The sequence below is a fragment of the Maniola jurtina genome, chromosome 25 (assembly GCF_905333055.1).
Source record: "Maniola jurtina chromosome 25, ilManJurt1.1, whole genome shotgun sequence".
NCBI classification, from domain to species: domain Eukaryota; kingdom Metazoa; phylum Arthropoda; class Insecta; order Lepidoptera; family Nymphalidae; genus Maniola; species Maniola jurtina.
The window spans coordinates 4786023-4812470 of NC_060053.1; the positions used below are offsets into that span (position 1 = coordinate 4786023).

At 37.5% G+C, this 26448-nt stretch overlaps 1 protein-coding gene across 3 annotated transcripts in view; it reads left to right on the forward strand.

Annotated features, from left to right (window-relative positions):
* Positions 1-298: 298 nt before the first annotated feature.
* Positions 299-26448, forward strand: part of LOC123878245 — a 64925-nt gene continuing 38775 nt past the window's right edge. For 2 of the 3 annotated variants that reach the window (XM_045925390.1, XM_045925391.1), the window contains exon 1: positions 299-711. In XM_045925390.1, coding sequence (XP_045781346.1) covers positions 534-711 — 178 coding nt within the window. In that variant the 5' untranslated portion in view covers positions 299-533. Of the gene's footprint in view, positions 712-9012; positions 9128-26448 lie in introns of those variants that run through there. The other variant, XM_045925392.1, reaches the window with a different exon arrangement.

The following is a 26448-nucleotide window of genomic DNA, read 5'->3' on the forward strand; positions in this document are numbered from 1 at the left end:
TATTACTTTATTAAGTACGCTATTGCATATCATTTAAAAGATTTTTCTGTAGACAACTTTTAAAAAGCCAGTCCAGGATTTGAACTTGTCGCCTTGTGAACCTTAGGAAGGGCTTTTCGTATTCTAGAACGGCTATGTTAACATGACTGATTAGTCTTAAGTAACCTTATTAAACTTTAGTATGCTTATAAATTAAGTTAATACTAAAAAATACATTAATTCTAATTACGAACTGGTCTTACTGGTGCAACGGCCATAATACCGGAGCCCAAACACGTTTTCCACACACGCTCTGCCTGTCCCACAATCACAGTCTATCCACGAAGCGGACGAACGACTACGTAACAAAACCTCCACAGTCGACAGTCGACCGCGTTGGCTGACGCGGTTCATGCCTTTGCGTCTTTATTTAAAAAAAAATACAAAACTTCGTTTCAATACCTACTTATTTAAACTGTTCAAATTGGGAATGTGATTACTTTTTTTAATTAAAATAACTTTTTAGTGCCATATAGTGATGTTTTAGATTTAAAATGGGTGTTTTGTTGAAGTTTTTCGTAGTGACGGTTGCGTTGCCGAGTGTATTTGGGCAGCAAGAGTGTTTTGGTGCTGGGAGCGTGGCCGGAGCGGCGATTGGTGCCTTCGTAGCAGCATTTATAATAATCGTTGCGGCGTATTACTTGAGGAAGTTGTATTGGAAATCTCGCAAAGGTAAGATTAATGGCTGTTTTTTTTTGGTACAGAAATGAGCTCACGTAGCAGAGTTGAAGATTGCAATGACCTGTGTACAAGGATGACTCTTTGCTTTCATAATTTATTATATACTAAGAAAGTATTACTATACTTTACGTATACTATATACTATAAAGTATACTATAACCTACTAAGTTATTACTTTAAGTGCTACTAGTACCTTTTTTGTGATATTATTAGTATAAGTATCGCGTGAAAGAGGGTACGCGTTTAAAAGGGGTGGATGATTGATGAAGGTGACAATAGGAAGTGGAAGAAGAGATGTCATGCGTACAGCTGTTAAAATTGTATAAAATAAAAAAGTTGTATGATTGTGCGATTGACACACGTAGTGACAGAGTAGGTATAGAGTACAGACTAGCCTAGTCTAGTCTGACTAGGTAAGTACATGATTTTGGCGCGAAGTTTACGCACATTTTGACACCTTCAAGCGTGGTGCAAAAAATGACTGTCCGTTACCAGGGTTTTACTATTAATATTTCCTATAACAAACTAATTTACATACTAATTAATACAATTTTTTTAAATACTTACGTATTTGTATAATTTAATAAACATGTAAATAAAAAATACACAGATGCTATTTAAAATTTCACCTTGCGCATTTTAGGGTTAAATCTTTAATTATTTTCATTTGAACAACTTTTCATGTCAGTAGTATTGAACGTCCTTAAAACAGCCCAAATATACACAACTAGCGACCCGCCCCGGCTTCGCACGGGCGGACATTTATTTTTTCTATTTTCCGGGATAAAATATAGCCTATACGGATTCGGAAGAATCCCTCTAAGTAATGGTAAAAGAAATTTCGAAATCGGTCCAGTAGTTTTTGAGCCTATTCAATACAAACATACAAAAATACAAAGGTTTCCTCTTTATAATATTAAGTATAGATGACGACCCAAAACAGAACATCTTGAAGAAATATGGTTAGGAGAGCCGACCCAAATTAACATGGGAAAAGGCTAGTTAGGTCTACATTTATAATTAAACAACTTTTAAGTCAATCTTTTTTTAATTTTGTAACTCTTAAAAAATGACAACCTGCATAATAATGGTCCCCTGTTCGATTCCCAGTCGTGTCAATTAATGAAAACTGCATGACGAAAATACAAACAGCTTAAGCACGTAGGAAGCTAAAGACATAGTCATATGCAAATCTGTCATTAATTTAAAAAAAAAAAATCCGACGAATTGAGAACCCCCTCCTTTTTTGAAGTCGGTCAAAAATAATGAAATGCGCAGAGTTAAGTAAAAACATTTTTCAAAACTAATAAGTAATAACACTAAAAGAGAAATCATAGAAAGTTTTGTTTAGTATCTGTCGCCAGTGTAAAAAACTATTTAAGCCACTTAACAAGTTTTTAGTGTGTAGGAATCATTAAATAAAATCAATTTGCAAAAAACAACTTTATTTTCATAGGTACAAAGTTTAAAATTCAATAAATTTTCTCCGTATTACAGCCTCACTTTAATATGTTCACTGTTAATAGAAAAACAAATCTATCCCACTTATCTTAAAGTATAATTTTAAATGACAATAGATTTTAACTTGATACCCATGTTTTACTAATTCCTTGTCACAGTCCTTGTTACCTTATTTCTTTAGGAATAAAGTTGACAATTGGCCATAGAGGTTTTATACCAAAGACTATGTACTGACACAGGTTTTATTGTAAGGAAATTATAGACTTTAAAACATTCGAAATAAGATCCAGATTTAGCCAAAGAGGTATTAATCAAAGCTCATGGATTTATTGTGTTTTAACTTTTAATCGGACGAGGACGCTTAGATCATAGTATGGAATTTTACTAGTAAACTGATACCTACCTAACTACCTATGTGGGAAAGCACTCATATGACCTAACCACACATAGAATAAAAAAATATATTAAGAACCATAAGGGTTAGAATTTCTTTTCATAAAATATAAATTAATATTTGAAGCTGATTTGTCTAAAATGTAGAAAATATAAAGTCTTGATTTGACTCTTTAAATATACTAGAAAATTAAGTCTTGATTTGAATAAACGAGGAACCCTGCTAAGATTTTACATATTACGTTATGTAAAGGAAATGTTTTTAAGAAATTAACGAAGCCAGCCAAATCATCACACTAATATTATAAAGGCGAAAGTTTGTGTGTATAAGTGTGTGTGTGTTTGTTACTCCTTCGCGCAAAAACTACTAGACGGATTTGGCTGAGAATGTAGATTAGATAATATCCTGTGTTAGCACATAAACTACTTTTTACCCCGGAAAATCAAAGACTTCCCAGGGATTTCGAAAAACCCAAATCCACGCGGACGAAGTCGCGGGATCAGCTAATAGTAAATTATATTAGGTAGGTGCGAGAGGTACTAGGTATCAGCTTTGAATGGGTTCTGAAACGATTTTATGCGTGAAAATAAGAAAACAACTAGTTTTCTTGGACTAGTCAGCCAGTAAACTTAACAGTAAACTAAACGGACCTTACCATACTACAACACATTTTCAACCATATCGCCTTGTGAATAGAGTTGTGAATGGCATGGAATATTAAAATGTAGATCTTTGGAAAACAAGATGAGTGCAATGAATAATTTAACTGATAATAATTACGCCGCAGAGCTCTGTTGGGCAAAGATCTGTAAACAGGATTGCCAGATGCCACGTATTTTACGGGTTATCCCGTATTTCAGGGTATGATACTACAAAAACCCGCAATTGCGAAAATTAAATACGGGGTAAATAAAGCTCCCGAATTTTTTACAAATTCAGATAAAGTTGAAATCTAAAACCCGATTGTAGTACATTTATATTTTTGAACTCAGAATTTTCTCCTGTTTCATTTGACACCCCACTCGAAACAATAACAAAAAAAAATTGGAGACCCCCACTTTTTTTCATGTAATACCCGTTAGGTAATTTTTTTTCGTATAAAATGTAGCCTATGTTACCCGGACCTTTACGACGAATCGATTGACACCTCGTTCATCAAAATCGGCCCAGCAGTTTAGGCGCTACGGTAGAACACACAGAATCTGGATATACACATACATACATACATAGACTGCTAAAATCATAACCCTTCCTTTTGGCTTTGCCGCAGTCGGGTAAAAAAAACTTGTTCGACTAACAGATGGTATACAAAAAATAGTATAACTAAAACCCTAGATGGCATGGCATATAAATATGCATCTTGCAGTAGGTATTCTTGTAATACATTGAAGCACATGTCATGAGCCGAGTACTATACTTGTATGAATGCTATTTCCGGCCATTCCATTAAAAATATCCACACAATTAATTGTAGAGTACAGGTGTAAGTGAGAACCTACATAATAGCATTTAAAAAAAATTAAAGTGTAAAGAGGTTCTTATTTTAAACTTCTTTATTAAATAAGGAGATTGAAATATCCCTATTTTACGCCTTTTTTGGCAACTAAGGTTTTTTATTTGGTAGTAATTACATTTTAATACGTAAAAAAACGTGAATTATACGTACTTGATGATGTACCTAATGTCTGTAATGGTGATAATTAAATAGGTAGGTACCTACGTAAACTCAAAACCTTTGTAGGGTTCCAAACGCGGCCTGGTCTGAGAAGAAGCAACAAACTCGGCTGGATATTTTAAATTAGGTAGGTACTAGGTACCTATAATGATTCCATAGATAAGTTACCTACCTACCTACTTTATATAAGTACCTTGGATTGTACAGAAATCTTAGAATTTTGTGTCATAGTAAGTAATTAAGTCGATCTTTAACGCCAAGGTCACTTGGAAAAAACCAGTTGAGCGATTTAGCGGCATTCCGACGACGTATTGAAAAATAACAAATATATATGACCAAACTATTAAACTATAAAATGGCTTCAATTTTGAATTCTGCGAAATAGGACCTAGGTGTGTTTTAATGTTCTTCCTACTTCAGTCTTATGTTAATCTACTTCAGTAGGTATACCTATTTGGAAACAAGTGTAAATTAAAAATTTGTAATACCCCCGACAAGTGAAGGTTAAGGTAACAGTAACTAGAAAAGAGCTGATAACTTTCAAACGGCTGAACCGATTTTCTTGGATTATAGCTAAGAACACTCTCGATCAAGCCACCTTTCAAACAAAAAAACTAAATTAAAATCGGTTCATTAGTTTAGGAGCTGCGATGCCACAGACAGATACACAGATACACAGACACACAGATACACACGTCAAAATTATAACACCCCTCTTTTTTGGTCGGGGGTTAAAAAGATAAATCACATTTCATAAAATGAGAATTAAATTTTTTTCTCAAACTTACCCCTACTAACACCCCTCTTTTTGGGTCGGGGGTTAAAAATGACTTATTAAAGAGATTTTCATAATGAAAAAGCTTAATATTTTTGCCAATAAAATTAGTTCCATGAGCAATCCTAAATAATCTTCTGCCTTAAAAAACTGACTGCCCAATAAAACTCGTCGCTAACTTTCACACCTTATTGAATTTCCCACTTTTTTGCGCAGATAATAAATCGAAACAGCTAGCTAATAAAAAACACATTACTATCACTTCACCGATAGTATACAGTAATTTCGCGGGTGCAAACCGTTTACATAACAAAAGAAAGATGGCCGCGGATATTGGAAAGTGAAAACATGCAAAGTTGACACTACGCACCTCCATATTGTTTGGCTAAGCTATTTCCTGTCATTGATCGATTGGTATCATGCTTATGCTTTTGCTTTTCTACACTTAAGTAATATTATACAGGTTACCCCTTTTGGTAGTTTGTAAGTTTACCTAGATATACAGTCAAAGGCCATAAGTCGTTTAGCACCAATGTTCGGGTGGCACGGTTATGCACATGCGGGTGTGCGTGGCGTGTTTTTAACCGACTTCCAAAAAAGGAGGAGGTTCTCAATTCGTCGGGATCTTTTTTTTTTTTTTTTTTTTTTATTTTTTTTTTTTTTTTTGTATGTTCCCCGATTACTCAAAGACCCCTGGACCGATTTGGAAAATTTTTTTTTTTGTTTGAAAGGGTATACTGTGCAGGTGGTCCCATATAAATTTGGTGAAGATCTGATGAATATCTTTGGAGATGGAGAACAGAACTCCTCAATGGATAAGAGCAAATTGCTCGCGATCAGTGTAATAGCTTAGTAAACAGTAGGGTTTTAACTGGGCATAGCATATTATAGTACAGTGGGGCCACTAAAAATTGTGAAATAAAAAATTTTCAAAAGAAAAATAAAACCGACTTCAAAAACCAAAAACACTAAAAAGTAGAAAATAATTTTTGTTTAGCTACACATGTAATGTACCTAGGTATGAAGTCGGGCGAGCTTCACTCTTGGATTTCTAATTTTGTTTTAATATGCTCGCTCGACTTCATACCTAGGTACATTACATGTGTAGCTAAACAAAAATTATTTTCTACTTTTTAGTGTTTTTGGTTTTTGAAGTCGGTTTTATTTTTCTTTTGAAAATTTTTTAGAGAAAGGTCATGAGTGCGACAAGTTTTTGATGCAATAGGTTCGTGGAATTGCTACTCGAATTCTCAGGCCGATCGTACTTAAACTTAGGGGTAAGTACCGGAACTATCGATACGATTCTGAAAATTCATTCACTGCTAAATAGCAGATCCATTGTTATGGAATACTAGCTGATGCCCGCAGCTTCGCCCGCGTGGATTGGTCAGATCCCCTGCAGCATCAGGATTGAGGAGTTGGACTCCAATTTTTTTATGAAACAATGTCGCGAAGTTCCTCTATCGATTAAAAAAGAAATGACGCAAATCGGTTCAGAAATCTCGGAGATTTCGGTGTACATAGGTAGAAAAACACAACTCCCTTTTTGAAAGTCGGTTAAAAAAGTAGCCTATGTTACTCCCTGGTCAATTCTCTACTTGTCTGTGAAAACCCCGTCAAAATCGGTCCAGCCGTTCCGAAGATTAGCCTTTTCAAACAAACAGACAGACAGACAGACAGACAGACAAAAATTTTAAAAACGTGTGATTCAGTGTTGGTATCGTTCAAATAACCATATTATGAGCTTAATATGAGGTAGTTATTTCAAAATTACAGACAGACACTTCAATTTTATTTATTATTATAGACTAGCTGATGCCCGCAGCTTCGCCCACGTGGATTTAGGGTCTGAAATCCCGTGGGAAAGTTGTCACAAAGTTCCTCTATCGATTAAAAAAAAATTACGCAAATCGGTTCAGAAATCTCGGAGATTTCGGTGTACATAGGAAGAAAAACACAACTCCCTTTTTGAAAGTCGGTTAAAAAGTAGCCTATTTTACTCCCTGATCAATCCTCTACTTGTCTGTGAAAACCCCGTCAAAATCGGTTCAGCCGTTCCGAAGATTAGCCTTTTCAAACAGACAGACAGACAGACAGACAGACAGACAGACAAAAATTTTAAAAACGTGTGATTCAGTGTTGGTATCGTTCAAATAACCATATTATGAGCTTAATATGAGGTAGTTATTTCAAAATTACAGACAGACACTTCAATTTTATTTATTATTATAGACTAGCTGATGCCCGCAGCTTCGCCCACGTGGATTTAGGGTCTGAAATCCCGTGGGAAAGTTGTCACAAAGTTCCTCTATCGATTAAAAAAAAATTACGCAAATCGGTTCAGAAATCTCGGAGATTTCGGTGTACATAGGAAGAAAAACACAACTCCCTTTTTGAAAGTCGGTTAAAAAGTAGCCTATTTTACTCCCTGATCAATCCTCTACTTGTCTGTGAAAACCCCGTCAAAATCGGTCCAGCCGTTCCGAAGATTAGCCTTTTCAAACAGACAGACAGACAGACAGACAGACAGACAGACAGACAGACAGACAGACAAAAATTTTAAAAACGTGTGATTCAGTGTTGGTATCGTTCAAATAACCATATAAGCTTAATATGAGGTGTTATTTCGAAATTACAGACAGACACTCCAATTTTATTTATTAGTATAGATATTGTTGAGTAGCCCACGCCCCACAGTGCTATTAGGCAATCACGCGGAAGAAATTGCGGGAAAAAGCTATCCAGACCGTTCACTATAACTTGTCGCTTGCAGTCGTGTTGGCACCATTGGTCTGTCAGGGGTTTCTGGTTTTTTTCATGTAAAGTGCAATAGTGCCAACATGACGCCAATTTTCGAAATAAACAGATACAATCCAATAAGCAAGCCAGCTAGTCAACGTAAAATCAAAAATTGCAAATCTAACAAATATCTAATCATGTAATACCTAACCTTAGCTGTATGTACAGGTGCAATAGATAACAAGTGTAAATTAATTTATAACACCCCCGACAAGTGAAGGTTACAGTAACTAGAAAAGAGCTGATAACTTTCAAACGGCTGAACCGATTTTCTTGGATTATAGCTTAGAACACTCTCAATCAAGCCACCTTTAAAAAAAAACTAAATTCAAATCGGTTCATTAGTTTAGGAGCTACGATGCCACAGACAGATACACAGATACACATGTCAAACTTATAACACCCCTCTTTTTAGGTCGGAGGTTAAAAATTAAAGTTCAGATAGGTACTTAAAACAATTTGATGACGTCACCCCACCTAGTGGGGGGGGTCTTCCTACGCTGCACTTTCCGGTGCAAGGTCGTCATTCTAGCACCTTGGGACCCCAAAGTCAATCGGTTTTCCGAACTATGTTCCCGCCCATTGCCACACTTCAGCTGAGCAAACCATTGTGCTATGTCGGTTACTCTGGTTCTCCTAAACCTCCTCATTTTAACCCCCGACCCAAAAAGAGGGGTGTTATAAGTTTGACATGTGTATCTGTGTATCTGTCTGTGGCATCATAGCTCCTAAACTAATGAACCGATTTTAATTTAGTTTTTTTTTGTTTGAAAGGTGGCTTGATCGAGAGTGTTCTTAGCTATAATCCAAGAAAATCGGTTCAGCCGTTTGAAAGTTATCAACCCTTTTCTAGTTACTACTGTATAACCTTCACTTGTCGGGGTGTTATAAATTTTTAATTTACACTTGTTTGATTTGATTACGAGTCTCAGGGAGCCGCTGGATTCAAGCGGCGGCGCAAGACCGTAGCATGTAGAAGTCCCTACAAGAAACCTATGTTCAGCAGTGGACGTCTATCGGTTGATAATCATGATGATGATTATACAATTAAACTAGGTAGGTATAAATAAATCTGTAATCGATAACATATCGCTACCTTTCGTCACGATAAAAACCATTATATTAATCCAGTCATCGATAAGTGTCCTGGCTGAATTGTTGGCTGGAATTCATTAAAACAAAAAAGTGTTTTTTTTTTCTAATATGTCAAATAGTGATGTGCCTATACCATCTGTAAGGAGGTTAGTGTCAAGTGCAGTTAGTGATGCGCCACGACCGCCGCCGAGGTCGAAACATCGACAAAGTAAGTTTTCTTGCAGGTATCTAATTAACTTTGAAGGTATTTAGTTATCGCATGACATCTATAGATAAGTACTTAGTTCGCATGTGTTTAGAATTTACATAGATCATAGAGAAAGTATATTACTGTAGACCAGACTTCTATACTCTATACCTATTATATTATTCTGTCTATAGTCTATACTAATAATGTATGAAGACGAAGATTCCTCCTACATTGTAAAGGTAGGCAAATATTCCATGTCCTGATTTGAAATAACGGTAGGGTAGGTAGGTACGGTTTTCTGATTTTTTGCACGTGCTAAATCCAAATTCGAGTAACTTGACAGGTGACAAGCAAAATATAATTAATCTAAGCTCCAAGATTAATCAGTTGAGTTTATGCTTTATAATTAATTTTATTAATCTAAGAGCGAACGCAACGTTAAAGTTACATAAAATACACTACGCATTTTAAGGTCTAGTTGCATGACAGGTGGTTAAAGTTACAGTTAGTGTTAAATTTTGATCACCATTAAAAAGCAAAGTAAGTTGCACAAGCTAACCCATTCATATCCCCATACGCACAACAGACGGAAACGTTTAAGTGCGGAAACCAGCCCAGAGAGAAGAAGATCCCCATGATGGATTTTTGAGTGAGCGTCTGTTGCGTCGGTGACACCGCGTCCAACGCTGCACTTTCCGGGGCGAGGTCGCACAAACCAGCACCTTGGGACCTCAACGTCTAACAGTTTTTCGAACTACATATGTACCCTGCCCAATGCCATTTCAGCTTCGTAACCCCTCGGTCCCCTATGAATCTCCTAATTTCAAATTTGATCAAGTTAACGTAAATATGCAACCCATTTTGCTTTTATTGAAGGTCAAAATTTTAACCGTAACCGTAACGTAACTTTATGAGCCTGTCATGCAATTGAACCTTAGTGAGAAGTTAGCAATGGAAGTTAAAGGTGCCCACGCACTCGAACTGAACTGCAACTGAACTGCGCGTCGCGGCAGCGCCCCGCACGATATTCTCTCCAGCCGCGACGCGCGGCAGTGTCGTACGCGCGTCACGGCTGGAGAGAATATCGTGCAGGGCGCTGCCGCGACGCGCAGTTCAACTGCAGTTCAGTTCAAGTGCGTGGGCATCTTTAGTCTTAACTAATAAGAGGTAAGTAAATCAAAACGCTGTACAAACCGTGAGAAACTGTACCAGAGTAAGTAGCTATGTACCTAGTTATATGCGTTACAAAATGGTGGCATAATCTGTGATTAAGAAATCGCTTCTAATTAATGGTTACCAGTATTAAGACAGTTGCGGTTTTGAATTGGATAATAAATATTTTACTAACACAACATCATCAAAATACCTATAGTTAAAAAAATAAAAAAATAAAAAAATCTTTATTTTCAGACAGTTTTAACAATGTCGTTTGCTTGCGGTCTCCACACTAGGTATAACCTGTATTGTGGGGACCGTGTAAGACTTCCTAGAAGATTTCACAGAGGACTAGGAGAGTTCCTTTTTCGTACATAATATTTTATACCTTATAAGTTATATAATTTTATATATTATTTTAGATACGAAAGTACAAATATATATAATGAGGTTAGGTGTAATAAATAAATATATAGTTAAGCGGTACCTAATAGCTACTGATTGAGACCTAGTAGGAGTTCGGAGTTTCTCTTTTCGGAGTTGAATACAAGTCGCAATCGATTAAATATCACTTGCTTTGGTGAAGGAAAACATCGTGAGCAAACCTGCATGCATGAGGGTTCTCCATAATATTCTCAAAGGTGTGTGAAGTCTGACAATCCGCACTTGGCTAGCCTATAATCTAAAGTTTAGGCTATAGTCCACCACGTTAGGCAGGTTAGGCCCGAAACACTCCTCATTCTGAAGAGACCCGTACTCAGTAGTGGGCCGGCGATGTTGATAGGAAAACTAGTAGGTACTAGCCGATGCCCGCGACTTCGCCCGCGTGGATTTAGATTTTTCGAAATCCCGTGGGATTCTCCGGGATAAAAAGTAGCCTATGTGCTAATCCAGGATATTATCTATCTCCATTCCAAACAGTCAAATCCGTCTAGTAGTTTTTGCGTGAAGGGGTAACAAACATACACACACACAAACTTTCGCCTTTATAATATTAGTGTGATAGTGGTGGTCGCACAGAGCTTCAAAACACATTCAAACCCCAACATTTACAAAGTAACATCACTATTAAAGGGTATACTTACCTACCTACATAAAGTGAACCCAAAAAACAAAAGGGCATGACTGCACAAGCAAGACGCATGATTATTTTGGGCGAAGGAATGAGAGATAAAAAAAACCTTGGCATTCGAAGGACGGTGACGTCATTGATACAGGTAACCCTGCGTAGTGGGGCGGTTCTGGATTGGCCCGTTTTTGTTGTTCCTTTTTTGAATTGCATAACATTTTGTGTTTGTGGAATTCTTGGAGTTTTTGTAGGCTCTTTGTTTATATTATCTATCTATCTATTTCTTTGAAAGAACTAGTTTATGCCCGCGACTTCGTCCGCATGGATTAAACAGGTTTCAAACCCCTATTTTACCCCCTTAGGGGTTGAATTTTCAAAACCCCTTTTTCAGTGCACGTCGTAATAGCTATCTTCATGCCAAATTTCAGCCCGATTTGTCCAGCAGTTTGAGGTGTGGGTTGATAGATCAATCAGTCAGTAATCTTTTGTATCAGTCAGTAACTTTTTTTGATGTAGGTATAAGAATATAACATAATATAATAATAAAAAATTGGCTGTCAGTGTGAACTGTCAAAAAAATGAAAACTTAAAACTAGTTAAAGATAATTTATAATGTACTTAAACTGTGAACAAATGAGCTGTTATGGGGTAAGGTACTCGTACTACCGAAAGCATAGTTGACACTTCCACTCATAAACAGGTTGAATTAAAGAAAAAAATTATTAAAAGCTAATACTTAATTTTAGCATGTCGGTGATGTGATCTTGGAGTTTTTATTCATCTCAAAATCTCCCAACGCATCTAAATAAGTTATCAGTTCAAAAATTATATTATTCCTGTTAATTATTTTTACCCCAACGAATTATAATATTTCTGCAACAAATTATATTTAATGTCTGTATTCATTTTATATTACCTACATAATATAATTATTATTAAAATAGAATTTATCTTAATGTGTTTAATAATGTTTCTTTGTAATTATGTATATTTACTATGATTTTTTCCTAAGCTAATTTAAATATGTATCAGTGATTCGTATTAAAATAAATTCACTTAACGATTCAAAAACATTATACTGAACAAATATTTTTTTGCACCTTATACATAAACTATGCAAAGCTAATTTTTTATGTAATATTTTTTAAATTTATACTTATTAAGTATTTTTCGCTGTTTAGTTATGAGAGATTTAAAGTGTAAACCAACTTTTAATGATTAGAGGATGAATTATGAACCTTTATGATAAAACACTTTTATGCTTTGATCCTCAGGCGATTCTAAAATCGATGTTTTGATCCATTAGGCATTTGTATAGATACAAACATTTTTTTTATTGTACTTATGCATAATTTTATTTTAAAAGACATGGAAACAAAGTTATAATTTGCATGTAATTATTATTCACAAGGTCATCAAAGCATATGAATAACGAATTATTTTGAAAAACTCTTTTTATCTCTTCGGAGAGGCAAAGCGGCCAACCACGAAACTTGTACAATGGGAAATAACGGTGTGAATTATTTATTCAAATTAATGAAATAATTAATTAATATTAATTTATATAATTAACGGCTATAAATCTCGTTTATAATTTATTTTAATAGCCCCTGTGCTTAGTTATTTGCAAAGAATGCATAATATAGTTAAATATTACTATTATATTATTTTGCAAGTATTTAATTAATATGATAATAATTAAAATATTTTGGGATACTGATTACTGCGGTGTTTGTATTACAGACCTAGGGTACCTACATAATAATATTGTATTTAAAGATGTTTAAAGATAAAACTTTGCATCCACACCAATACCTAAAGGTTCTAAGATAATTAATTTAACACCAAATTATGATAATTTATGTATAACATTATTGAAAATTTGGCATGCCACCACCATAATATCCTGAAGAATAAATAAATAACCGAATACATATCTCCAAAATTCCATCGTGCAGATAGTTCTCGAAAACGTTTAAAGCTCGCAATTTGAAAAAAACAAAAAAATAACCCAAAATTGTACCTCGTCTTCATACATACGGACAGACCGGTCAAGGCAACTTTTACTACCTTCACAAAAAGTATACTTACAACAATTTCGGAGAAACGTGTTTTGTTTGAGTTTGGTTTTTGAATAAATTAAGCATTGAATAAATAAATTCTGTCAAAGGTCATACGGGCAAACGTGTTTTCAATATATTATGGAAGATTTGGCGATTGCCGATTTCTGATAATGATAAAGTAGTATTTGTATGCTAACGGGATTTTTTTAGTGCTATAGTTGATAAGGAACGTGCCATGCCTATTAAACATAAAAGGCTAGACGATATTTTCCATAGACCATAACCTGGCTATTGTTTAATCAAAAGGTATAATAATAAAAAAGATAAAAATAATAAAATATTCTTGTATTATCATGAAACTCTAACAACTAAGATTTTATAACGTGTACAGTTCATAGAGGCATAAAGGTAGTGCTTTAAAGGACTCTTACTCTAGTTGAAATAGCTCAATGTTCAAGTTCAAACGTTTTGCGTCTTCATTCCTCATACGCATGGCTAAGGTTTGGAATACTCTTCCGCGATCTGTGTTTCCTACCAATTACAGTCCGGGTATCTTTAAAACAAGAGCCTATTCGAGGCACCTACTAGGTAAACGCGTCCCATCTTAGACCACATCATCACTTTCCATCAGGTGTGATTGTGGTCAAGCGCTTACCTATAGTGAGTAAAAAAAAGTCGTTTTTCATTATAATTTAAATTTATCAGTAAATAGGTAGGTAATCTTTTTAATGCCTAGTCTGACGTTGAACCTTGGGTAGGAACGTACCTGATTGTTTTATTTGTAGGTGTTTGCTAGTTTTATGTAATTTATTTACATAATGTCTAAGTAATTAACATCCATGATGCAATAATAAAAATAGCAAACGCCTACATCTTTTCTTTACTACTCGAAGGTTGATGGATAATGAAGTCCGCCTATTGTATGCACCTACTTGAATTAAAATAAAAGCAAGATATTCATTGATGATGCTGCTCTGAGATTCAAGCAAAAGTTTTACAAATTCCGATTATTTTGCGGGAAGCTTAAACTTTCAACAACCATCTAATAAAAGTATCAATGGCGAAGCTATTGTTAAGCGGGCTTTAGTAACTGACTATGATAATATTAACCATTCCATTCCATCAGCCTGTAAGCGTCCACTGCTGGACATAGGCCTTTCCAAGAGCGCGCCCCCAAACGGTATATTAACCATATCATAATTAAAATAAATCTAATAATTTAATCATTTGATATAAATATATTATTGATTATTTTGATTATTATTAAATAAATGAATCAAATCCATATCAATATTATAAATTATGCGAATGCGAAAGTCACCATATTCACACAAGCAACCCGTCGCTGGCTCATATTATAAGTGTATTATCTATGCACAGGTCTCCTCTCAGAATGAGAAGGGGTTGGCAATGGTCTACCACGCTGACTAAGTGCAGTGCGGGTTGGCAGACTGAATGCGAAAGTGTATACTAGCTTTTCTAGGCCCATCAGCTTAACCAATTATTTTGATGCGTAGAGAGACAGCTTTTATCCTAGGGAAGGACAAAGTCTACTTTTGTCTCGAAAAATCAAAGAGCTCCCACGAGAATTTCAAACGAGAAACTTACACGGACAATCCTAACATCACCCCGAGCGACACTGGCTTAATTTTTTTTAAAATTTATATTTAAAAAAGTTGTTTTTTTTTTTTAATTTTGCAAATTATTCCTTGTTTTGACAAGTTATCGTATTTGATAATGTAATGGCTCAGTACCTAATTAGTAATTACTAATTAATATCTTTACAACCGTGTGCAATGAAAGTAGTATTTGTTTACATAAGCGTAGAGCGAGTGGAAAAAAAGACGTTTTCCTATAAAAGGGCCAATACACGTTCGGTCCACTGTAGCTATGTGGGTCAACCGTGGAATGTCGTTACACCGGTGCGGCCCCACCTGCGTGAGACGAGCTTAATAGTCTAGGAGACGGCGGTTTATTTCCTGGTCATTAAATACATAGAGACGTGTGGCCTAGTTGTGCCAACGCATATCAATCGATTGCGATTCAAATTCAAATTCAAAATGTTTTTATTCAACTAAACTTTTACAAGTGCTTTTGAATCGTTTCAAGATGATTGTTAAGCAACGTTGTCCCAAGTCGGTAACGGGATGGGTGACTCACTTTATCCTTGGAGACAAGGAGAGATCATCTCTTAGCCTATAAGCTCGTTTACACGATAAGAAAATCGCTTGGGTCCGTTTACACCACCAACTTAGTATTTTTTTCGTTTTGCTTTGTATTCTTTATTAAATGTCGATTTTGCTTATGTATGTCTTTTATAATAATAATAATAATAATAATAATAATGACCGGACCCGGCCGACCTAGTCGCTTTCTGGCGGGGGGTGTGGTCGAGAGAGGTGGAGCATGAGGAGGGGCCTTGGATTGCGGCGGTAGAGGAAGCATGTGCCAGAATAGAACCGATGAACCCGGTCGCCATCTCTGCGGAGGATGTAGCTGGTGCAGTAAGGCGGGCTCCGAACTGGAAAAGCCCGGGACCCGACGGACTGCATCACTACTGGCTGAAAGGTTTTTCGGTTTGCCATGCGACCTTGGCTCGACAATTCCAAGAGGCTCTCGAGCAGAGGGCACTCCCGAGCCTTTTCACTACCGGGATCACTCACCTAACTCCAAAGTCCACCGATGCCACCGACCCGGCTAAGTATCGTCCCATTACGTGTCTTACTACCATCTATAAGACACTGACATCCGTTCTGAGCCTCAAGATCTCCCGTCACATAGACGAGAATAACATCATGTCTGGGGCTCAGAACGGATGTCGGGGCGGTGGTCGTGGTACTAAGGAGCTCCTTCTCATCGACTCCGTTGCGGGCCAACTGGTCAAACGCAACCGTCGGAATTTCTCCGCCGCCTGGATCGACTACAAAAAGGCATTCGACTCGGTGCCCCATTCATGGCTCTTAAGGGTCCTTGAGCTGTACAAAGTTGACAGTGCAGTTCGAGACTTCCTTGAGGCATGCATGGGGCAATGGAGCACGATCCTGTGTCTCCATGGTGAGCGGTTGGCGGCTGCCGATGACCGGATAAGGATAGGACGGGGTATCTTCCAGGGTGATTGTCTGAGCCCGCTATGGTTTTGCCTGTCTCTGAACCCACTTAGCACCCTGCTGGAGGGCTCGGGGACAGGCTTTCAGTTTCGGAGAGGAGGTACAAAAGTACCTCACCTTCTGTACATGGATGACCTCAAACTGCTGGCACCCAATGCCACCCGCCTGAGGGAGCTGCTGAACATCACCACTGAGTTCAGCAATTCCATCAGGATGGAGCTTGGACTGGACAAGTGTGCGGTCATACATGTGGAGAGGGGACAGGTTACTCATTCGGCCGAGATTAGTCTCGAGCCATCCAACATTAAGACCCTCTCCGAAGCTGAGTCATACCGGTATCTGGGCATGTCACAATCTCTGGGTGTAAAAGAGGCGGACATGAAACAGTCTGTTTGCGAGGCCTTTTTTGGCCGTCTGACAAAAATCTGTAAAAGTTATTTGTCAGGCGCCAATAAGGTCCGAGCTTATAACGGCTGGGTTATGCCCGTCCTCATGTACACCTTTGGCGTGCTCAGTTGGACTCAGACCGAACTTGACGCCCTGGACAGAAAAGTCCGCACGAATATGACTCTCTATCGAATGCACCATCCAAAATCGTCTGTGATGAGATTGTATATCCCCCGGAAGTGTGGAGGTCGAGGCGTATTAAGCGTCAAGACCATGCATAACCGGGAGATATCCAATCTCAGAACCTACTTTGAGACGATGAGGGGGTCCCCCATGCATAGAGAGGTCATGGAATGTGATAAAGGACTCACTCCACTATCCTTAGCCAAAACCGAGTGGCAGAAACCGGTGGTACTTAGCACCTCTGACCGGGAGACCGTATGGAAGGAGAAGGAGTTGCACGGACGCTTTTTTAAAGCTCTTAATGAGCCGCACGTAGATAAAAAAGCGTCCGTGCAATGGCTGCGCTTTGGTGACCTCTTCGGGGAAACCGAAGGGTTTGTCTGTGCGATACAAGATCAGGTGGTTAAGACGCGGAACTACCGAAAGTACATTCTGAAGGATGGCACTCACGACATCTGTCGAGCTTGTCGCCATCCCGGCGAGTCACTCAGACATGTGCTTTCGGGATGTTCGGCGCTTGCCAACACTGAGTATCTGCACAGACACAACCAAGCAGCCAAAATCCTTCACCAAGAGCTTGCTCTGAAGTACGGTCTCCTGGATGAGAGGTTGCCGTATTACAGGTACACACCGGTGCCGGTACTCGAGCGCGACGGAGTCCGGCTCTATTGGGACCGGTCCATCATCACAGACAGGACTATTCTAGCGAATAAGCCTGACATTGTGGTGGTGGACCGGGCACAGTCGAGGGTGTTTTTGGTGGACATCACCATTCCATATGACGAGAACCTCGTGAGAGCTGAGACGGAGAAAAAACGCAAGTATCTTGATCTGGCTCACGAGGTTTCCGACATGTGGCATGTGGAGTCCACCGAAATCATCCCAATCGTCATATCTGCAAACGGGTTGATCCCAGTCAGCCTCGCTCACCATCTGAGGCGACTGGGGTTCCGTGGCAGTTCGCTCGCAGCCAGGATGCAAAAAGCGGTCTTGCTAGACTCGGCTAGGATAGTCCGCCGCTTTCTCAACCTGTCGCCCTGACCCCCGGCCGTTTGGTCTCCCCTGCCGGGGCGTAATCCTCCGCCCGGTACAAATATGTATTTATGTAAATGTGTATGTAGGTTTATTTATTTTTATATATGTCGGAGCGAGCGGCTCACGATCGTCATCAAGAAAGCTAGGTTCTAGCTTAGTTCGTCTATCTTTTGTGGGCAAAGGAAACACGCGAGGCAAATACTGTAACTAGGTGTAATGAAATGACTAAAGAGTCTTATTTAACGATATCGTTCACTAATCACTAGTCACTACGTTCTTAATCAAATGACCACGCTATAATCTGCGTTTAGAAGTCTTTGTCATGATTTCATTAAGTTAAATTAATAGAGCGAATAACGAGTCCGCGGGTCGCGCTCATTCGGTATAGAGGTCAGAATTTGACTGCGAGCTTCATGCTCTCAGCTTGTAATGTAAGCTTTCCCATTAGATAAACAAACCGACCCCAGGCCACGTTCGATGGCATGGTAACCACGTCACCGTCGCTCATAATGAAAACAATGATCTCTTTGTACTTTGCTTCGCGACAAGTTAAACGCGCTAACATAAGCAAAAGCATTCCCATGAATTGGGCAAGGTGCTATCTGATATCAGCCGCCAGCGCCGCGCGCCGACACGGCGATCCTGACTCTCACACGCCCTCGTGTGCTACAGGATTTCAGCTGTTGTCATTAGCAAAATGACAACCTTTCATGTACTGAACCAGTTATGAACCGTTCGGCTATCCTACTCAACTACCACAAGCACAGAATGTCAAGTACTTATCCACAGATCAAAACTAATTTACCTTAAGGTACCAAAACTCAATGAACAATCTATTCGTCCAAAACTCAATGAAGAACAATGTCTGAACCACAATGAAGAACAATCTAAGTAGTTGTTTGTACTCCAAAATAACGAAACTTCAATTCGCTTAAGGCTTAAACACAAACGTACGTATGTACAAATAAACGTACACGTAACGATCAAACTGTACAATGAAATATGTAAAAGTAAGTAAACATGCAACAGTAAACGTGATTCATTTTCAATCAACACCACCATGACTATATGAACTCATCCATAAGCCACAGCAACACAGCGACTGTAATAAGTCATACCACCACGGAATATATCCGCACTTCACGGCAACAAGCCAAACCCGCCACGGGGCACACCACCACGCACACACACCCTTAACCCGTTGCCGCCGCGCAGCCTCCGACCAGCTAAACTGGGTTAGGAATATGGCCTACGATCGGACAACAGGAACAGGTTGTGATCCAAAATTAATCACGTTATCACACTAGACATTTTTGTCATTTACTTCATACGCGATATCACGCTAAACATTATCGTCATTTACTTCACGCGCGCCGACAATGGCTACACCTGACTGTTCCTCATTTTCATCATCATTATCTAAAATCATCTCAAATTCTGTGGGTACGTAACATTCTGGCATCGTCTTATTCATCGTATCATCATTATCGTCATTTTTTAAAAACCAGTAACTCGATCACTTTAAATCGACCACGAAACTTTGAACCTAATTTAGTGTTATTTGTTTCATGATTTTCTATGAAGACAAATTAATTACCAACAACAAAAGAAATTAAGGTTTGCTGTCGTTTTATCAATCTCAATTATTTACAATAATGTAGCAATACAGCAAACGCGTCAGTAAAAACAATAATGGATTATTTTTGTTTGATTTGTACCACTTGTTTTCCACTAAATCAATATGAATTAAATCCACAAAACTTTTGGTATCGGATGAAGTTCAAGCTATGTTTTTCAGATTTTAATTTTTCAAACATACAAATTCAGTTTTCTACAAACTTTAGGATGTGATTTTTCATATCCAGGAACTAGTAGAAATCATACTTTGCTTTTTGAGTCAAAGTGCACAATTGATTCGTGCATAAACTTGGTTTAAATATTACCTTACTACCTGAAACACTATTGGCAATCATTGTATTTTAGAATTCCATTCAACTTTTCGGTGCAAAATATCATGTGTAACAAACGTTGATATTGATTCAAGTTTGAAATGTCATTGTTCAATTCGTTTCATTTTATTTTATCTAATAGCATCGTTAGTATAAAATCACGGTTTTGTTTTGCTTTTAATCTTGTTTTAGAAAGCAATCGTTCTTCTTCAATATTATCTTAAAAAATTTCGTTTGGCTAATGACGTGTTTTTGCATATTTTGGCAAAAAAATTGACGAAACCTGAATCGCATTATCACTCATACGAATTTAAATTGTTAACAGTGGTAAATCTCTATCATAATTATTAAAAGTCAAGTCAATATTAAAAATTTCCGTTATTACTCACAAGGAAGAACGTTCACAAGTGTGACAGATTCTAACTCTCTTCAAGTTTCAAAAAAAAACTTGACTTTAAAACTCGAGATCATGATGGTGGACTTTCTTTAATTTATTTGATTTTTAACTCACTCAGGCTGGAGTTGGTTTTAAAATATCAAAATTTAGTGGAAAGTAAGATAAGTAATTATTTCCAACCATTACATTAAACACTTGTTGCACGCTACTGAAATGAACAACGCAAAGACAAATCAAAATAATCTAAATTGATCTGTACACAAGGGCACAACAGATGTAAAAATGTGGAAACCCCGGTTAAACGACCCTTCCGAGCTCGGTTAGGTAAAACGGCCGTTTTAGGCCTGCAAACCTTGGTTAGGTGCTGGTGAACAGTAAAAATCACTTAATCAGCCGGTTTTCTAATAATCAGCCGTTTTAAAAGTCGGCGAACTCCACCCTAGCCACTAATTTCAACTTTGTCATCAAAAACCTTCTCAAAGAATCATTGCATTGACACTCGACGATCAAAACCAGATCGTATTGATTCCATTTTTCTTAAAACACAAAATATATCGCAATAGCTCTACTTTCTCAACTGATACGCGCATCTACATACGGAATCGCCATAGCATCGGACGTAGACCCATGCAGGATCACCCCGATACGACGCATTCACGTATGCAATCGCCACACTGCCTGGTTTCCACGAAACCACCTGAAAGCAAGCTATTCGATCACACGAAAATCTCATAGTCCTTTCTAGCCATCAATGCTTCTAGCTCAACTTCACACAAGAGCCATCAATGATTCTTTGTTAATCTAGGGCTAGTCTACTATAATCAAATCAAAATCTTTATTTCTCCGATTGATCCCTTGATTCAACAAATTTAAAAACTTTATTACTCTGATTTCTCCTTGCTTTAAACTAAATCAACGTTCTAATTTCTCTTTATGATTTCAACTTAATTAAATTAACACCAATAGAGAATTCATCAAGCTTTTTTATAGCTCAGAATGAATTATTGTAAACTTCCAAACACTTTCTAAACAAAGCATTCTAAACACAGAACAACAGAAAAACATTGGGTACAAACGTTCATTTGTTTAGACTTTAGATTGTTCGGCACAGTACCTAGCAACAGGTACGTACGTAGTGATTCGTGAACTTGTTTAGTTTACAAAAGAATCACTTCAATCAGTTACTAACCGAATATGAGAGCAAGTTTACATTAGGTACATAACATCGCGTCGGTGACTATAATATCAAGTGTTTAAGAGTCACACCGCTAAGCTCTATGTTTTTGTTAGAAAGAGACTCTTTGTTTGTATTAACGATAAACATCGGCACCTTTTGTAATTAGTTCTACTAATTCAAATAACATCAGTAGGTATAGGGTACTGATTCTGATGGCTACCAAATGGAGCATTTGCAACACTTTTCCGCCCGTGTGATAAGAAAAATGTGTTGTACATAGAATAGAACATAGAACTCATTAATCATTACACGTTTTTGCAAGATAATAAAAACAGGACAGACAAACATAATTCAATTCAAAACTGTCAAAACCCCGCCACTACAGGCACCAGTTCCAGTACAGTATCTTTTGCAGAGCAGTTCCAAAATTTGAGCCCTTAAGTCAAAATTAAGTTTCCGTCCCTCTTCAGCAATACCAATAAAAAGGAAAAGATCCAAACACTCAAAATTTAGTTTAGAGAAAGACACCAGAATCGACACCATTGAACCAAGTCAGTTTATTTTAGTGAAATACATCAGATTCATCAGAATTGACACCATGAAGGTAAGTTGACATAAAGATTTACGCAATGGTAACGGAACCCTTTTTTTTTCGGCATCAACTTAAAGCAACCACTTGTAAACATTGCCTCGTAACTTAACACTTAAAGACGGCGACGTTTTGTTATGGTGCGGTCACATTAAGGTAGTAGCTAGTAAGATCGTCAATGCTTATTGAATCGGGGCCAAAATCGTCTAACGCCAAACGGCACTGCGACCGCCGCCGTACACTGTTCGCGGTTACATCCACGTTCAAAGGGAAACGCCACCGAACATCGCGCTGCTGGCCGCTAATGTGGCCGGGACATTAATACAGCTCTTATTCACAACTTCACTGCGTAATATTATTTCTTTACTCGTAGAAACATTCTACTCTTTGAAATAAAATCTCTGTCTTACTATCAATAAACAAATCAATTCTATTAATACTCGGTACTGAATATTTTCGCTTTTTCAAAACCCATTAACCAAATTCTAATAAGAATAGGCTTGACACAATAAAAACATCTTTCTAATAAGCCATAATCTCGTTTTACAGAAAATATTCAACACCAATCAAATAACATGGATAGATCACACCTGATTAGCAGATCTCTGGCAGGAGTACACTGGTCCTGGTTCCACTTCACATACGAGTATACGCAAATGTTCATTCTATGTCCATAATTTCTTTCATTGCAAGTCTTCAAAATTATGACTTGCAAAATTTCGCGCATTTACACCAAATTGCACTCGCGACGGATCCCACTTCTGATGTCGGAGCGAGCGGCTCACGATCGTCATCAAGAAAGCTAGGTTCTAGCTTAGTTCGTCTATCTTTTGTGGGCAAAGGAAACACGCGAGGCAAATACTGTAACTAGGTGTAATGAAATGACTAAAGAGTCTTATTTAACGATATCGTTCACTAATCACTAGTCACTACGTTCTTAATCAAATGACCACGCTATAATCTGCGTTTAGAAGTCTTTGTCATGATTTCATTAAGTTAAATTAATAGAGCGAATAACGAGTCCGCGGGTCGCGCTCATTCGGTATAGAGGTCAGAATTTGACTGCGAGCTTCATGCTCTCAGCTTGTAATGTAAGCTTTCCCATTAGATAAACAAACCGACCCCAGGCCACGTTCGATGGCATGGTAACCACGTCACCGTCGCTCATAATGAAAACAATGATCTCTTTGTACTTTGCTTCGCGACAAGTTAAACGCGCTAACATAAGCAAAAGCATTCCCATGAATTGGGCAAGGTGCTATCTGATATCAGCCGCCAGCGCCGCGCGCCGACATATATGTAAGTATATTATATTATCTTTGGCTTTTATATATATCTATTTTGTAACCGGGCGTGAGAGTAAGTTATATCTATAATAATAAATATTTTATTTACCAGATTGTGGGTACATAACAAGTTTACAATGAATCAGTATAGTCCCTACACAATCGACTGTCACCGACAGTGTGCAAATATTTAAGTTGAAGTTAAAATTAACATTTACAATCAATCGAAAACTTAAAACTAAAACTAAAATTTTCTAAATATTTTTGACGACCTTTGACTGCTGTGGGAGGACAGGTGTTCGATTCCTGGCGAGTGCAAATTGGGAATTTATCATCATCATTTTAATCCATCGCTGGCCCACTTCTGAGGTATAATTCTGAAAAGTTAAAAGTGCGTGCCCGGGATGGAACCCCAAAGCCACTAGAAAGGGGACTGGAGTATTAACCACTAGGCTATCACCTATACCTACTACCGTATGAATATCATCACACTAATATTATAAAGGAGAAAGTTTGTATGTGTGTGTGTGTGTGTGTGTGTATGTGTATGTTTGTTATTCCTTCACGCAAAAACTAATGGACGGATTGGGCTGTTTAGAATGGAGATAGATTATACCCTGGATTAGCACATAGGCTACTTTTTATACCGGAAAATCAAAGAGTTTCCGCGGGAATTTTAAAAAACCTACATCAACGCGAACGAAGTCGCGGGCATCAGCTAGTCAGCTAGTCATCTATAAATCAATCAGTCTCATAAGTATGACTGCTATTAATAGTACCTATATGTATATACCTAGTACCTATGCAATATGCATGTAGGTATTTGGTCTATTTAGTAACGGAAAAGCCATCTGAAGTTGCAAATATTACCTACATAGTATATTCTAGATTGCCTAGAAACGGTTCTGCCGGTCAAACGGTACCAGAAAAGTGGTACCATGGATATGCTGTTACTTTCAATGAGATTTCTAAATACATATTTCGAACTTAATGTTTCAACGGTAAAAGTCTGGTAGGACGGACATTTGAAATCATACAAATATCCCAAAAATGGGATAAAAATTTAAAATCAGCCAAGTCCGAGTTAGACTCGCGCACCGAGGGTTCCGTACTTTTTCTAACATTTTGCACGATAAATAAAAACTATCATCATCATCATGTCATGATCAACCCATTTCCGCCCCACTACTGAGTACGGGTCTCCTCTCAGAATAAGAAGGGCTTAGGCCATAGTCTGCCACGCTGGCCCAATGCGGATTGGCAGACTTCACACACCTTTGAGAACATGGAGAACTCTCAGGCATGCAGGTTTCCTCACGATGTTTTCCTTCACCGTTAAAGCAAGTGATATTTAATTGCTTAAAACGCACATAACTGAAAAGTTAGTGGTGCGTGCCCGGGAATAAAAACTATGCATAAAAATAATTAAAAATTTGTTTTATAATGTACAGGCAAAGCCCTTTCATATCATACCCCACTTGGTATAGTTAGATAGATAGATAGAAGTCTTTATTGCACACAAAAACATGTAAACGAACAACACAGAAGGAAGAAAACAGAAAAAAAATTGTGTGCAAAGGCGGCCTTATTGCTTAGATCAATCTCTACTAGGAAACCTTTGCTGAAAGGAGAAGCTAGTGTTGGATAGTACCAAGTAGTTATCTTACTTAGAAAATTGAAAATACAGGTAAATATAGGTACTCTATAGGTTTTTCGAACTGTGTGCTCTTCCCAATGTCACTTCAGCTTCGTAACCCGTTTAGCTATATCGGTAAAGACCGATTCACACCAATTGCGTACACGTGGCACTACACGTGTACGCATTGATTATGCGTTGTCAAAACTAAGCGCTAAGTCTCTCTTAGCTTAGAAAGCGCTAACTTAACTTTAACTTAGCGTTAACTTAACGTCTTGGCTAAGCCATGTTCTCACAAAATATGAAGGATGGATTTCGTAAGCCTCGCCTTGTTGTTCCTATTATGTTATCTTCGCTAATACCTTTACACTTCATTGAGCTATGACCTAGAATCATGTTTGTGAATTTAAATCACGTAGTATCCTTGTGGCTGATTTATTACGAATGGATGATTTTTTGACGATTCTAAAGACCTTGTAAAAGTTTATTTATATAAAAGACTAGCTGATACCCGCGACTTCGTTCGCGTGGATGTAGGTTTTTAAAATTCCCGTGGGAACTCTTTGATTTTCCGGGATAAAAAGTAGCCTATGTGCTAATCCAGGGTATAATCTATCTCTATTCTAAATTTCAGCCCAATCCGTCCAGTAGTTTTTGCGTGAAAGATCCCGTGGGAAGAATTTGATTTTCCGAGATAAAAAGTTGCCCATGTCAATTACAGGGACGCACGTGTGAGATTTTAGGTTATAGAGTGGGCTTAAATGATGATGACTAATAAAAGTTATCATCTATCTTTTATTTAAACTTGTAGGTAGCTATGATTTTGTCAGGTAAAGCCTAAATATTAAATCATTTAACAGTTAAAATCAAGCAAAGCAACTACTGTATTAAAAGTAAGAATCCTAAACTGTTTTCTAAAATAAAATAAGTTAAAACCTAACCTTTACTTTTACTTTAATAGATAAAGTTAATTAATTACCAAGAGAGGGTAGGTAGTAAACACAAGAAAACCAACCAAGAACAATAAATAATTAATCGTTTATTCAGATATCTTTCTGACTTTAATCTTTATAGATCTATCTGTATTTTGTTGTATTGTTCAGCATAGATCTATTTATTTAAAAATAAATCTACCGCCCGTTTCGCAAAGGTGTTTAGTCGTGGAGAAGAAAGGGCAAAGAAACTCCACGACACACGTCCTTTAAAAACCATTACAACATACAATAAATAGTAGATATTTGTTAATTATATTAATTATAATAAAATATAAGAATACTTAACTTTGGTATAACCTGCCGCTCTTATT